The following is a 17217-nucleotide window of genomic DNA, read 5'->3' as shown; positions in this document are numbered from 1 at the left end:
TACATGAAAGAAAACTGTGAAGTATCCCCCCCCCCTCTTATGATTTTTGTCTTCCATTTTCATGTATTTGTTTAAAAATTGGAATTATTGTGATTTTCTAAATATGGAAATCAAATGTTGATCACGCGCAGTATTTCCCCATGAGTGGCACAATGCCCTTTCCCCGAATATGCAACTTTTAACTCAAGTCGAACCTGCTCGGATCCTTTCTAAATATGCAACTTTTTTTATCCCCAGTCTATGTTGCATTAGAAGAGTACGAACAGAGATTTAAATTACATTTACAGTCACGTTTTTTATTACGTTATGTTTGTTGCGATTACAGACATAATGAGTATCACGATAGTACAATTACGATTTATGATTACGTTGTTACCGTTATATAATGATTTAAATCCACTAGCACGAATGCTCCTTAAAGAACGAATCCGACAAGCTGGACCGGGTATCATACTGCCCCCGAAAAGGTCACTCCATGATAGGGAAAACAGGTAGTGAAACGAATCGAGCTTGACGACCGGTTCGTCTTTTGTCCTCCCCAACTTCAAATATGGTTGCAACTTGAAAGAGGAATGTCCTCGTCTAATACCCGAACAAATGTGAACTCGCCATTGGTGAGTTCCATGGCTTCACCGTGCATCCTGCGATCTGTAAAAGAAGCTCTAGTTTGAGATTTTTCCTTTCCGGGTATGATTATGAAGGATGTGTAAAAGTTCCATGTGAATCCACATTTGAAAAATTATTAAAACCATCATTATACTTGTGGGAAATGATAAGATAATCCGTGTCATTAATTGTTGTTAAATTGATGGTTTTAACTTTTAAATGTTGATGTAAATTAAATTGATCTATTTTTAAAGTATCAAATTCCGTAATCCAAAACGACATATTGTTCTTCATACCTTCAATTGATCAACTTAACCTAATCATTTTATAAAGAACAAGAATAGATCGAATCAGACTTAGGGTGAAAAACTTCTATCTAATCTTGAATAATAGTATATCTTCCGTCTATATATTTAACAATAATTGTTATAATACTCAACTTTTTTATAATTTTTTTCAATTAAAACCTTATTTTATCAAATAAAAATATTTTTTTTTTTGTATTTGTATCAATTTGGGTGGAATAGATATAAATTTTCACCTTAAATTTAAATTATTTCAGAGTGTGACCTCCCTAAATTAAGATCAGATCAGGTGAACTTAACCAAAACCCGATATAACCGGACCATTACCATCTCTATCCCTAAATTATAAATAGAACATATGAAATTCAAATAAACAAAATCGTGTGAATCTAAATCTTGCAAGTATAAAAAAAAATTCCAAACAATAAACACGAATAAAATGTTGAACGCATAACACCAAATGGGCAGTCGCCAGTCGATACAAAGATTTGGATCCGTAAAACTTCAAATCACATACTGTCTAAAATTTGAACACTAACTGTAAAAATTAATAAAATTACAGGATGGGACCGATGCAAATTACAAAAGCAGCCCGTCCTACAAAAGAGGTTGATAAAATCAAGAATAAATTTGATTGAATGGCGACTGGAAAAAATGAAACCAATCAAATAAGAAATATCATCACCAAATGAATCCCACCAACAACAATCAGCTACTGACCTAAAACTCCTCGCTGCTTCCCCAATTGAATCTCAAAATGGTCACGACAATAACGTTCATTGCCCCTGCCAAATCTAGTCCCCGTATTTCTTGGGTTGGTGCCACTGACAAACTTCTGGCCAGTGAGCTTAAGAATGAGGATTTGGAGGAGCTCCTTTTTTATCATATAAATGCTTGCTTCCCAAGTCTCTGAACTTTGGACCCCTTCCTTTGCTCCTTTCAATCTGCACATTAGCCAAATACAGCTCAGTTCGAGTGTGATATGAATGGTGGCTTAAGTGTTATCTTCAACTGACTTACCTTGCTAATTTTTCCATCCTTCAAGTGATATCGGATACCCGACCAATTGATAGATTGAGAGAAATGAGATCGAAATGCAGAGATAGGGTATAGAAAGTTATCAACCAGCATTGCAACAAAGATCTGCTCAATCACAAAAACATGTAATTTTTTTTTTACTTTTTAACTGATAGCTTGAGTACACACTACTGTGCTACAATCTGATGGAGATTATTTCCGGATTTTAAACTTTTAGATGACGTGTTGAAACAGATAAAAGGCCAGACATTTCTGTCACCGCTCTAAATGTGTAGGTATAACTTAAGAGATATATACAGTCGGGGGAAAGGAAAATGTGAATATACTCGAGATAAGAGGTTTCATGGGAGCACATAATGGCAGAACTTTAATAAAATTCGTTGACATCCTCCGTGTTAAAGAGAGGTGCTTACCATGCTCCGGATGTAATAATCAAGCGAGAGCTTTGGAACCGCAGGAGACAACATGTTGCATAGTTGAATTTCGATCCTTGTTAAGTTCCACATAGAAAGTAGCTCCGTAAAAGAACATGTAGCTAGGCAACTTGTCAGTAAAAATCCTGTGGAAAGTCAGTTTGCTCAGTTGCAGTAGCTATTACAAACTTTAATATCATACTATTCGTTTCTAGCCTCCATTTTATTAGATTGAATACTTTAATGGAGAATCTGCAACCAAAAAGTACTTCTAAAAGGAAATTTCTATCACGTGACAAGGATTACTACCAGAAATTCTAGTTGTGGAGAGCAAACAGTTATGCATCCCTGAATACAAAAGTCTAAATTACTAGAAATTCAACATGTTGAGGGCCAAGAGGAGCTTATAGATTATCGATATAACTTTATACTGTCTCAGTCGAAGTCAAAACAAACTGTTGTTACTCAAAATGCATCAAATATACTGGTATACTGCCAGATTGCAATCCCAGACATCGGTTTGCCTAACCTAGCTGAAAAGGAAAAATAGTGTGCTCACCAGTAGTAGTACAAGTTGTTTCCTCGTATGAATACCCCTGATATAAATTTCTAATACTGTTGCAACATGAATTGCAGCCATCAAGTATGGCGCTACAAATCCCCATGAAATATAGCTATGGAATGAAAATAACCCTCTATTCATTAGCCAATTAACCCTGCTTATGTATGATTCCAAAACAAATGTTTGCTTCCTCAAGTAATTCCAGTACCTGGACAAGAAGTCAAAAGTCAAGAAGGATATGAATATGATAGAAAGGCTTAACGTGCAAAAATCACAAACCCAGAGAAACTAAGATCACTTGCAAGAGGATGGGTAAAAACAGCTACAGGAGGAGATGTAATAAGCCTTTTGTTGGCTCCTGAGAAGAGATTATCAGTTAAAGGGCTGCAAGTCTATGAGTATACAAAGCTGTAATTCTAATGTCAACATAAATATTAGTATACTAAAACATTTAATATAGACTAGATTACCAGCTATAGCAGCTAGTGTCATATCATCAGAGTATCCACCATCTCGAAGTCCTGGGACCACACCATAATTGTCATGTCTAAAATCATCAGCGTGCATCTGAAAAACAATCTAGAAGAATCAGAAATAATCCTTCAATTTTTTACAGGATGCACTGAGATCAATTGGGGGGGAGGGGGGCTACTTACCATCATACACCCTCCCCAAAGGAAAAATGTTTTCCCACCAGTGGCAAACCCCATTGAGCAAGGCTGTAGAAAAGAAATATTGGATGAGTAGGAGTACATGAGTTAAAGGATACAATAACTAATTTATTGGAGAGAGATCAAAGTAAAAGAACCAATATCAACCGCATGAGAACAGTTAAATAAGCAAGAGCTTTCAGTTACACCGCACCTCTTGGGCAAATTCAAACAGTAGAAAAAGATTTATTTCAATCTATAGTGCTCTATTATTGTTTAAACTTTGGGCTATGTTATAAGTTAACACATGACAGACAATTATTTCCTACCTTGTTGCTGCTTTGTTTGAATAGGAAATGCTTGCTTGTTGATGAGTGTATATGTGTATTTAATCAGCAGCTAGCATATGCATCTGTAGCAATCAAAGGTGCAACATATCTATAGGTTTACTGGTAGATTGGATAGTAGGACATGAACAAAACAGCAAGCCATACACAAATGAGTTACTAGAGTGTCTGAATTCCCCATTAAATTCATATTTTATGAAATAATTGGACCATTGACTTAGGCGGTAATCACTAATGGCTTTGTTTCTGGTTGTAATGTTGTTTTGATGGCAGGTTTTTCACTGCTCACTTGTATAGATAAAAAGCAAGTTATCCAAAAACAATATAATAATATATGGACAGGTATATGAAGTATCTTGGGAAGAAAAAATAAGTCATATAAGGTATCATACCATATGGTATTCATAGAAGCAGTAACTCCCTAAACTTCCAGACGGTAAATCAAGAGGGTATCTAGTTTGAATAAATATCTGTGCACTACATCCAATAATATGAGTATCACAAAAAGAAATTAACAGTTCAGAAAGAACAAACAATTTTGATTTAATGTATATTGATGTGCACAAACATACCTCAGGTCTCTTTTCCATCTCAGCAGTGAGGGCTCCAATTGATCCAGGGTGGAGCCTAACATCATCATCCAAAAATAATACATACTTGGCATCTTTATGCATTTTTTCCACCCCCAACCTTCACAAGAGATACCAAATGATATGATATATTGAATACACTTCTAGCCAAGAGATATTAACAACATCAAGGATTAACATTTAATAATTGTGGATTAGCAAAAGAGGAGGAATTCTTCAGCTAAGGCTTTAACTTAATTCTTCACTGAGTATGAGCGAGACTGAAGCATAGTTTAAACATAATATCAAGACGAAAGTAAAAGGCGAGATCAAACAAAATCTGTTTAACAATTTAGTAAATTTGTTACATACCAGCTGATTATGTATTTTCTGACTACAGGTCTGACTACAGGTTGTTGATAAACCAGCCACAATGACTTTAGCATCAACATCATCCTTTACAGAACATGCAATGAAATCAGGAAGGCAAGAAGTAAAGCCACAGTGAAGACACTCAAATGATGCCCTCTAACACATGCATGAAATAAAGGGCAAGCATTAAAGGTTCAGTGAAGGGGGAATAAAGGATTATACGTTGATAACAATCCTATTTGACTTTTCTGACAATATTAACTGAAAATGCATAATAAAGCAAATTTGCGGTATACCTTGAAATCTCTTAATAATCGAGACACGGCATGGTAAGCAGGATCTTCAGTACTTTCCACCACAAAAAGGAACTCTAGAGGGCCACCATAGAGAGATGTGATCTGCCTCCATTGATATTAAACAAATATTTTAAAATAATCAATTTTGGCAGAGCAATATGAAGAAGAAGATGAAAGAAGGGAGTTTAGTTCAGTTTTCCATTTTCAAGTAAATGCACTCTTCTGTAGCATGCACTAAGAAGACACCTGAAGCCGAGTGCTACCTAGACCATAAAGTACTCACCTGACTCCTCCAATTGTGTAAATTATGTTCTCCAAAACCTTTTAAAGGCATCACAACTGTAACTCTTGGAAGATTGACCTGATTAGAGTACTCAAGTTCATTAATATCATGGCACAAAAGTGCAAAGCTATTGCCACCTTTCATGGCAATCTTCATTCTATTGATCTCTCTGTTCCTGCGAAGTGCAAAATATATAGGTATATATAAATGAAATAGGCAAGTTTCTAGGTCATAGGGGTAGGGCAACATAGAATGGCCATGTCAGCAAGCAGGCTGCATTTTAAATTCTCTTAAAACCGTGTACCTGACATAAGAAGCAAAAGCCCACCCAATAGCAAGAGTCAAGCATATTACACATCCTTACATCATATACAAGGCATTCAAATTGTTAACCCTTTTTTTAAAGTTTAAACGGGCAGATTAAGAGGGAAAGGAGGTAACTGATCTAAAACAATCAAAGTGAAAATCCTGTTTCATAAAGTAGATAATTAGAATGATCGTGAAATGATAAAAGGAAGGTTTTAATCAAAAGAAGAAGTATATCAGCCAGCAGAACAGATAACACAAATTAGTATAGAATATATTTCCCACAAAAGTTGTGATTGGTAATTTATAAAAGCAAGGATGTCTCAATAGCTGTTCTTTAAGATAAACTATTGGTTAAAAGGTCACTTATGTCCTCCAATGAAACGACCCTAGTTACATTAACTGACATGCCATCCTTCCCTCATACAACATAAACAATTAAACTAAAACAAAGCTCCCGTGATATAGAAAAACATATACGGAAAAAGGAGCTTCCTACTACATTTGATTCTAATGCTATAAGCCTATCTAACAAACCAAGCTCAACTCAGACCTAATTAAAACCGATTACTGCCTCAATACCTGCAAATTACATAATCTGCAAGATACATTGCTAAATATCTTAATAACAGCACCACTCTGACCAATTTTCAAACACTTCATTTCAATAATGTCGCAGACAGTATTCTTCTTTTCCTTTTTTTTGGGTGAATCAAAGAAGAAAAAACAATTCGATTTAGCTTTTAGTTCCAAACATCACAATCGAGGTCCAATACTAATGAAAACCCAGCGCCTTTGCTGTAAAAGGAAATCATTTTTTTCAAGTTGTAATCTAAATCTTAAAGATTACATTGAAATATTAAGCTGATTGTAGAGAATATACAAAGATAAGAGACTAACCAAACATCCATTAAAAAAAGGTAATAAATTAACACGATAAAACTATCCAAACAGAGAAAATGCGAAAATTATACAAACAACAGACTTAGTTTAACGCGGAATCGAACAAAACCTGGATCTGAATTAAAACAGCGAGGGGACTAAACAAAGCCCTGCTGAGAGAGAAGAGAAGCCAATCGACAGGGTCCAATGCCGTCGACATTTCTACTGTATTTTCTTGTCCTCTTCCCTCTGTCAACCTTCATCTATCTAACTAGCCAAACAGAAAATCAACCACACAAGAAAATCTCAATATATATATATATATATATATATATATATATATATATATATATATATATATATATCCCTAGAACTAAGCTCCTTCCAAGCTGTTATCTCTTTCTTTCTCTCTGGCGTGCGTCGGCAGAACGCATGAGAAAGGGAAAGAGTAAGAGAAACGGAGAAAGAAGACGGTAAGAGTAAATGAGCGCGTAACTTTTGTAATTATGGATTTGAGCAATCAAAGCTGATTGACCATCATTCATACTCCCGTTCCTTTTTCTTCTAAGAAGCGGCTGTATTACGCATATATATATCGAACGTTTAAAATTATTTACCAAAATATTATTATTCTAAGATCATTTAATAAAAATATTTTTTACTTTTATCGTCACGATAAAAAAACACACACACTATTAATCGTGGTTTCCGAAAAATGTCTTAAATTAAACACATTTTTATTTTATGTAATATTTCTTTTATTAATATAAAATGATTAAGAATATTAATTATTTTAAAAAAATTCAATCATTTGATAATAAAAATTTAAACATTTTTGTAATTTTGATCCTCAAATTTAAATTTTTAAAAAAATAATAATTATCCATTCAATCAATAAGATAATTTAATTCGTGTTTATTCTTAATTAACAAAATGTGTAAGAGGCCCATTTAATCATTTCGTTTTTCAGTAATTTAGAAAAATATATATTTAAATAAAATTAGTTTTTTGAAAAAAATAAATTATAAATACATTGTAACTCTAAAAGATATAATCTTGTATTTAAGTACTGGTGGAGCTAGAAGAGTATGAGGGAGATGTACTACTCTCCTGACGTCACCTTTTAGACGCGTCGATTGCAGTATGATCAAGTCTAGGTCGGTCGGACGGACGACATGGCGTCTCTGGTGGTCATTATAACGATAATCTTATTTCACGAATTAATTTAACCAATACGGTATTTAAGCTATTTTCTTTTTCCATCAAAAATTTTTACCGTAAAGATAAACCATATAAAATGCGTTTTTTTAAATACAACATATATAATGTAATTTATCAATAAATAATATTTTTATATAAATTATCTAAGTGATAATTGTCTAAATAAATATTAAATGAGTACTATTATTACTATAAATTTACCTGAAAACTAATATAAATTATTTTTACTTTTACTTTCACTTTCACTATTTTTCTAAAAGGAAAATTAAGTTTGCATGTAAAATACTGAGAATAAAGCAGAACCGAACAATTTGGTAAATTACCATCTTTCTTCACATAAGGATAAAATGCGGTCACTACCGTATCTACTCCGCTCACTCTCTCGACACTATCCCCAATATCAAACATCGTCTTATCCTCACCTCACCTTTCTCCTCCGTTACATGGCTACCTCAGCCGAGCTCATCAACCCATCTACTACTCGGCTCGGATGGATCGGCACCGGCGTGATGGGTCGATCTATGTGTGCTCATCTAATCAACGCCGGCTACACTCTCACCGTCTTTAACAGAACCATCTCCAAAGCCCAACCACTCGTTGACATGGGCGCACGCCTAGCTCAATCCCCACACGACCTTGCCGCTCAATCCGATATCGTTTTCTCCATCGTCGGCTACCCTTCCGACGTCCGCCAAGTCCTGCTCGATCCTACCACCGGAGCTCTTTCTGGCCTCCGTCCCGGCGGGATACTCGTCGACATGACCACATCGGAGCCTTCTCTCGCCGTCGAAATATCCGCCGCCGCTTCATCTAAGAGCTGTTCCTCGATTGACGCGCCTGTTTCCGGCGGCGACCGCGGTGCCAAGAACGGGACACTTGCGATATTCGCTGGCGGAGACGAAGCTGTTGTGAACCGATTAAATCCCCTTTTTACCCTCATGGGAAAAGTCAATTACATGGGGCCGAGTGGGAAAGGCCAATTCGCGAAACTGGCGAATCAAATCACAATAGCATCGACGATGGTCGGATTAGTGGAAGGAATCATCTACGCACACAAAGCAGGGCTCAATGTGCCGTCATTTTTGGACGCGATATCCATCGGGGCGGCCGGCTCGAAATCGCTGGATCTGTACGGGAGCAGAATCTTGAAGAGGGATTTCGAACCGGGCTTCTTCGTGAACCATTTCGTAAAGGATTTGGGGATTTGTTTAAAGGAATGTCAAAGCATGGGACTTGCTTTGCCCGGTTTGGCTCTGGCTCAACAGCTTTATTTGTCGCTTAAGGCTCATGGGGAAGGGAATCTGGGTACCCAAGCTTTGATTTTGGCTTTGGAGAGGCTCAATAATGTGACCCTTGGTTCTTAAACCTGGTAAAGTGTTGAATTTCTAGTAATACTACATTAATGAACCATGCTCGACTACTATGTCAAACTTGAAACTATGCAGTGTGATTGTTTGTTTTATAAAAATGGTTAAGTTGTTCAACTTGTTTTTGATAGCTTCTTGCATTTGATTGCTGCCATTAGTAGGCTCTTTTTATTTGTTTTTGCTGCTACAATTACTGTGAAACTCCGATGTCTTGATAGCGAATCAAATTGGATCGGAACCCTTTTCGGGTACATTAAGCAAAAGAATGGGACAATAACCTACAAAATTTCTTTTTATTCTCAATGAGTAGAGATCAAAAACTCAAAACAGTACCTTACATATATATGCCTATCTTATTACCTTATATTTCAAGCAACAAGAGCTGTTACATGGGTGCATCGAGTATAATCCTTCAACACCGATAGTGGAGCTGAGTTACGGATATGCCGGTGTCTGAGAAAGATTACACAAAAGTACAAATAGTTGTGATTCTTTAACCTACCTATAAAATTCAACTATCTTCAGGATTCCCCGGCTTCAATGTATTGGGAGTGAGAGGCTGCCAATAGGGCTGCCCCAATGCCAGAGCCATCGTTGGAGTGCTCGACGACAATGTTCTTGGAGACTTCTTCTCCAAGCAATTCTTGAAGCGTGTTCTCCATGCAGGTCCTGAATTTAGTGTAGTGCTCATACAATCCACCATCTAAAGCTACCACTGACTTCTGCTTTTCACCATCTTTTACCGTCTCTTCCTAGTTTCTTGAGGATGCCTACGATTCCAGCGGCAGATAAGCGAGCACCACGAGTGGCAACAATGTCGCACGTTTCCTCAATTTCAGGGAGGTATTTGATACCTGAAATGAATCAAAGAATACACAACATAAACATAAGAAAACCTATAAAAGCAGTGGATTCAAAAGATAAAATCACATTTAATCTCATGTAAAATTTATTATATACCTCTAATATATCCTTAAGTTTGGCATCCGGAGATGCATCGTGATGCGTTGCAGACATGTGAGAAGTTCTGCAGATTCAACATATAAACGTTAATAGCTCTTAAAAGCTCTCATCAGCCCAAAAACAAACCCTGTTATATTCAATACATCGCAAAACCAATTGTCTTACATGAGAAACTGAATACACTACAAGTACCATAATCCGATACATATCTATAAAATACGGAACATGTTACAGTCTAGTCTGATCTACAAAATGAGTGAAAATTTAACTGCGTAAATAACATTTAGGCGAACCGAAGTATGAACGGAATTTTCAACTTTGGTGGGATGGTATCACCGAAAATCTCACCTTCTTCAGCCATCTTGAACAAAGCTCTACGTACAATCTCTCCCAAATACATACCAGATAACAATTTCTCGAAAATCTGAGAAAAGTAGTTGATAAAGTTACATCTACCTCATACGAAAAGCAATAAGTTGGAACTAGAAACTTGGGACAGAAGAAACTGACCTGTTCTCCGGGATTTAGACTCCCAGCATCGAGTTCTTGGTCGTATTCCGTTAGTGGAAGGTGTGAAGACCGAAAGTTACCCCACTCCATGTTGATAACCTGCAGAAACGAAGGAAAGGCTTTAGAACTCTCGACAGATATAAGAATCACCAAGTACATTTACTGAATAACACAGAAGTCTAGCATAATGAGGTCGATCGAACATCTATTTCATCAGACATTAACAGATGCAGAGAACATATATGCTAACACTACTTACCATCTCCCCTGATTTAGGTAGAAGACCATGCCATTTCGGAATTGCATGTGCACGCTCTGCATATGCTGCATTCGTGCCTGTACCCAATATAACGGCAGCAACAACATCCGGGTTGTTGTATCTGCCACCAGCCAATGTGCCAACCGTATCATTGACCTGCATAATCCATGGAGAATTAGGAATATCAACTCAAGAACATGTATCCAAGTAGACACACCGGATCACATCCATCGATGGCAGAACAAAATTAGACTCACCAAAGCTGCCACATGCATGTCGAGGCCGACCCTTTCCATGGCTTTGGTCAATTCTGCAACAACATCTTCTCCAACCTGGCCAAGAAGAAACATTCAGGATTATTAGAATTAACAAGAAACGATAAAAGGCTGTCAAACTAGAGCCAAGGTTATTAGAATTAACTGCATCTTCGACCAAGAAGCCCTTTGTCCATTTTATAAGAGTCTCCGACGATATCGATGTTTGCTTGACGGGAAACGAGAAAGTGAACCCCAACTCCCTTTGTCAACCGGGTGAAACATGTAGACTGTCACTCTCCGTAGAAACAAATTTTGCAAGTGCTGAAGCAATATAATCAAACAATTCCCGAAACCACATTGCATAAAGCAGTCGAGAAAAACGATGGATTAGAGGCATGATTTTATACTGCTAGGCCAGATGGAAAAGGGTTTCACATCTGAAGAACGAGTCATCAATTGTGGAGGAATAGAAACTTCCTCGAATTCCTGGTTAACAACACGGCTTTCTTTACCGCCCAAGTGTACACAAGAACACGGAAATTAGTGCCACCAACATCGAGTGCATAAATACACCTTTCTCATCACTGCAAAGTTGAACATGAAAAATGCTATCAGAATATATGTCACAAACTATGTCACTTAGACTCGGATGTAAGAGTCGGATACGAGTATGTAGGCAACACAATTTTTTTCAAATTTTCCCAAGATTTCCATTTATTTAAAAAATGAGTACTTAAAAAATAAGAGTCGAAGCAACAGTGCGTCGAATAACCCGCTCCACCATAATATCTATCTGAATCTCGAGAAAAACAGAATCTCATCATAACATAGTAGACACAGAATGAAGTCATGAACCATTGGAAGAGCATTTTCATCATGAAAACTTCTAGCAAAAGCGGTAAAGAAAGCACCAAGAAATAGAAAATATTAAAAAAAAAAGCTATTTATCCCATGAATCGAAAGCAAAAGTTGGATGTTAAAAAAACATCATTAGTGGAATCCAACACATCAATAACGCAAATATCCAATCAAAACATTCATCTCCAAAGTTAAATTTTGATCAAGGATCAAACTTTTCTGCAAGGAGTTTATAATTAGAGTTCGTCAGTCAATCAATAAAGCATGTTAATTTAGTACTATGATCTTATTTCAATCAACGTTCTATGATTGAATAAGTTGGAGCAAAAAAAAAGCATTTCCAGAAGTATTGGAAGTTAAAATTCTACCCGGTGGGGAGATTATCTACATAGCTTATGAGCATCTTGAGCTTGCTTCCACCCTCCGATGCTAACCCGGCGTGCATCTCGACGGTCATAGCATCAGCCACCTGTTTAAGCTTCCAACTCGGGGTCCTGCATTTTTCCTTGAACTCTTCAGCCACCGAACAGGTCCACTTCCCGGAACTCTTCATCCTGTGACGAACCACCAGCGCCGCCGCGGCACACACAACTGCCGCGCATACCACCGCCGCCCCAACTGCTACTTTCCCATCACCACGGCAACTAATGACCGCCATACCAATCAAACAAGGCAAAAATGAAGTCTGTTTAGATTTGCATTGGAACTCCAAAAGAACAAATTTTTCTATTTAATGAAAAATGAAAGAAAGAAAATAACTCTTTTAATGGAAGATTAAAATATTGTTTTTTATTATTTTCCAAAAATAAAATAAAATATTGTCTGAAGCAAAAGTGTGGTGAAGGAAAGAGAAGATTTTTAAAAGTGAAGGTCGGAGAGGTATTTGGGTTAATATACTAATTAGTATCTGAAATCGATTTTTATCGTTCAAATTACTATCTAAGAATCTTTGTTATCTAAATTAGTACCAAAGCTTTTTCAAAAACTTCAAATTAATCCTTATAATATTTTGTTCAAATCAATACTTAAATTTAATTATTTACACATTTAAATATCTAAACTTAATTCTTATTTTATTTTTCACTAAATAAATCGTATACAAAAATTTCAAATCATATCAAATAAAATTTAAATCAAGATTTTAATATTTTATTAATTCTTAGTATGGACATACATACAATTCATTTGCTAATAATGCAAAGATTCTCGCATCAAATAAAATTGAACCACCTATTTAAGGTATGTTCTCATGATAAGGGTCAATACTCGAAACGATTTCTTTTTGTGTATTCCAGATTCTTGAACATACAAATAGTTAAATAGCATGAAGGAGAAGAAAATATAAAAATTTGAAGAGAATCGGTCCATACTTGTCATCTTGTTGCAGAATTGTCCTCAGACGGCGGCCAGTGGCGGAGCGGTCGAACTTTACATGTATGCTTCACGACAAAATCCACCCTGAAATGCTTAATCCAAGGCTCACTTTCCTCGCTATGCACATTGCTTATGAAAACATTCATTTGAATGCTATCTGTTAAGTTCTGCCCGTGATGGAACAACTGGTACCAGAAAATTCCCATACCATGAATCAAATTTCTTAAAATTCCCGGTGCTGCCGTCTTGTTGTGCTTGAGCTACTGCAAAGCTCTTGTCTTGTTGGATTTTGGAACTAGTAATAACACATGTTTGTACCCCCAGATCCTGAACCAATCGTCGCGTTATAAAATAGTGTTTAGAAAGTAGAAAAATGGAACACCAGGAGAACATAAGCAATAGAAAAACTCTTACCCTCAAAATACTTATCGATTTTGCATCTTTGGGAGTTTTCGAAGCAGGTGAAGGGACAAACCTATAATAAAAAGGCCTGATCATGAGTTGGGTCTTCATGAATTATGGCAAATGAAGAAAGCAACAAAAGAATGAAATGGCATAAAACAACAAACCAATTGATTGTCTGTGATCTTACATTCAGACCTTTCCACCTTCTACCTATTGATTTTCGGGTGGATGCTTACATGATATTACTAGATTGTTGTTCTTGTCTTTCACCTCTCCCTAGTTTGTTATATCATATGATAGGCTCATCCTACTCCAACTACATGAAATGGAAGCCGGCTTTACCGCACATGAGTTAAACCCTAGATTACTTGGTTTATGTTGGAACTTGAGGCAGGGGATATAGATTGAAGATCATACTTTGATTTCCAGATGAAGTGTCTCACTATTTCAATTTCATCCAAAACTATAATCAAGCTAATCAATTGTTGAAAAACCTAACCCTAGTTTGACAATCCATCCATTAATTTTCCATCCATTATCATCTTATCTCATGCATCAATACTCAAATACAAAACACCACTGCAGAGTGATTTCCAACACAAATTATAAATCAACTAAGATGGGTATATTCTTCATAAGCCAAAGAAATATAAAAGAATAAAACAAAGCACCCAGAGCTGAAAGGTGAATAAAGAGCACTACCTGCGAAGCGGGGGATTACGAATCTTCCTCTTCTTGCGCTCGGGTCCTTCCATTTTCTAATTACTGCCTTCAAACTTTGCAAATTTATACGCAGAGTTGGCGGTATAGATCGTGGACCATAAGAAACTATTGTGGATATGAGGCCCAAAATTATGAACATCGTTGGTATCCGACGGCCCACAAGGTGTGTTCATATCATCCACGTACTTTTGCTTTTGAGTAAATTGCTATGGACGTCTCCCAACCATAGTATAGATTTTAATTGGTTTCTATATTTTATAATGTTTTACTTTTATCATGAAATCATCTATTAATTTAGTTATTATGTTATGCGTTAAATGTTAGTTTAGATATGATATGGAGCATATTCGGTGGTTGATCTTTGGTTGGACACTTTCCTTATCTGAAATTCAGATTTTCTTCAAATAGTTATAAATTTTATTTATCGTGTTATCTTGAGATTTTATTTATGCTAAGCTACATATAAAAATTATGATAACCTATATATAAAAATTTTGTATTGATAATATATGTGTGTCCACCCTAAAAAAATTTATGGATCATTCAGTAAACATATTTAAATTATGTTAATCAATTTTTTTATTAATATGTGATAAGTACAATGTAGTATATATTCAAAGATAACTCTCAATCATTTGATATTGAGCGCTCACATCCCTGACATTCTTGTTGCTCAAATTTGGGACCTCAAGAAATAACAACAATTCTTTTACAACTGAAATCGCTCGATTCGTGTCGTTAATCAAATTTTAAACATTGTGCAACTATTATATGTGCATTTGAATTTCATGTGATAAGAAAAGAAACATTCCTATTAAATTCTAATGAAATAAGTTGATTTTTTTTTTGTTATGTCTAAATTTTTCATACAGTATATATACACGTGTTTAAAATTTGATACATTTACTTTAAATTACTCGACGTCAGATCCGAGTTGACATTTATTGTTCTAGTAAAAAAAAATTGAACAGAATTGTTCTAGTAAATTATTAGACTAACAAAAGGACTTTATTGAGATAAAAATGATAATTTAAAGACTCAAATAAAAAGTTTCACAATTCAGGAACTAATTTAGAATCCAAACGTGCTTTGGGAACGTAGTGCAATTAACTATTTTTCAATAAGGAGGCTGAGAATGGAGTTTGAATGTATGTAAGGAAAGTGGAATAATTTAGGACAACAATGTCTCTAAAACCATGCGCAGAGATGCTCCCCACGTGAGATATGATACGTAATGCGTGTGGGACTCCTGGTGCAACATATATTTTTTTTGTACTCCCGGTTCACGATTCTAAGGTTTCGTCTTGATTAATCCGGACTTATTTGCATCGCAAACCTGATTTTGATAAGTGAGCCTTATAGTAGGGATTTTTTGCATACACAAATACTCGAACTCAAGAGTTTGCTTAAACGATATTAAGCAGCTTACCACTTGAACCAACCATGTTGATTATTTATTTATTTATTAATTCTTTCAAATCAGATTTTATTTTAATTTTACCAGATACGTAATATCATAATTTTATTATATTAAATTATATAGATTTAAATTAATTTTTTATTAATATTTAGATTGAGTCATTCATGTCATTCAATGATTTTGATATTCTAATTAGTTAAATTTTATAATCAATATATTTAAAAATTACTTCATTCATTCATAAAATTTAAATATATTTATATTTTTTATCAATAACATATTTAACTTAATAAGATATCAAATTTTAAAAAAACTTACCACTCACAATTAAAGACAAATTTATTGGAGTACATGAAATAATAATATTAATCCTTGTTAATTTAAATCTTTATCAAATTAAACATAACCTCTCTTAAATTTTAGATTAAATATATTTAAATCCCCCTCTTTATATGTACGTGTATGTAAATGATGGTAGCAGTTAGCATGTGCATGATGAACATCCATCGAATCAGATCCATGCATGCATGCGCGTAAACTCCTATATGTAAGACAGGAAAACATTTCAACCTGCTTGAATCATTGAAAATAATGGAGGCATGCAACAGTGTCCGTTAGGGATGATAACACAAAATACAGATAGCAGCAACGAGGTTATCTCATTATTGCTCCCAAATGGGAAATGAAATGGTCCAAAATGGAAGCAGCATGGACCAGGAGATTCTGCAGAAAAAAAAATCATTTTGATGGGAACGGAGCCCCCACCAACGCATACAAACGCGCTCCCGTTATAGAAACACCTGCAGGCAAGTCCACAGGGCCAGCCGTTGTCAGCTGGTGGTGGCCTGGTGGGGACTGTCCATAATATTACACTCCAAAAGCTTGTTTTTCTTAGGACAACGCGACGCACGGGTCAGTTTCACCCAATGTTTTTAAAATCGGACCGGACATTGAACCGGTGAAAATACTGATTCACTGATTTAATCAAGTTCAATCGCGGTTGAATCAAATTTTATATAAAATAAATTTTTTTATTTTTACATAATATTCAAAGTAATATTAATATATATGTAATACTTTTTTTAAGTTTACAATATTAAAAGGTATAAAAATATCACAAGTCATAACATATATAAATTAAAAATTATAAAATCAAGTGAAACAAAATGATTCAAATTAACTACAACATAATATTTAAGGTAAAACATATTAAATAATAAATATAATTATA

At 35.4% G+C, this 17217-nt stretch overlaps 1 protein-coding gene and 2 pseudogenes across 1 annotated transcript; 1 reads left to right on the top strand and 2 right to left on the bottom strand.

Annotated features, from left to right (window-relative positions):
- Positions 1 to 1407: 1407 nt before the first annotated feature.
- LOC120192309 lies at positions 1408 to 7041 on the bottom strand (annotated as a pseudogene).
- A 1134-nt stretch (positions 7042 to 8175) lies between these two features.
- On the top strand, positions 8176 to 9281 carry LOC120192378 (probable 3-hydroxyisobutyrate dehydrogenase-like 1, mitochondrial). Its single transcript, XM_039195165.1, has one exon. It carries the CDS (start codon positions 8198 to 8200, stop codon positions 9212 to 9214), a length of 1017 nt encoding a protein of 338 aa, XP_039051096.1. The 5' UTR covers positions 8176 to 8197; the 3' UTR covers positions 9215 to 9281.
- Positions 9282 to 9483: 202 nt separating this feature from the next.
- On the bottom strand, positions 9484 to 12735 carry LOC120192295 (annotated as a pseudogene).
- Between the last annotated feature and the right edge of the window lie 4482 nt (positions 12736 to 17217).

This window comes from Hibiscus syriacus, unplaced genomic scaffold (genome assembly GCF_006381635.1).
Source record: "Hibiscus syriacus cultivar Baekdansim isolate YM2019G1 unplaced genomic scaffold, ASM638163v2 tig00116974_pilon, whole genome shotgun sequence".
Lineage (NCBI taxonomy): Eukaryota > Viridiplantae > Streptophyta > Magnoliopsida > Malvales > Malvaceae > Hibiscus > Hibiscus syriacus.
This window is presented reverse-complemented; position numbering and strand designations above follow the sequence as displayed.

What these genes read in the sequence shown, in the direction of transcription:
- LOC120192378 (XM_039195165.1), top strand. Translation starts at nt 8,198, where the DNA reads ATGCGGTCACTACCGTATCTACTCCGCTCACTCTCTCGACACTATCCC.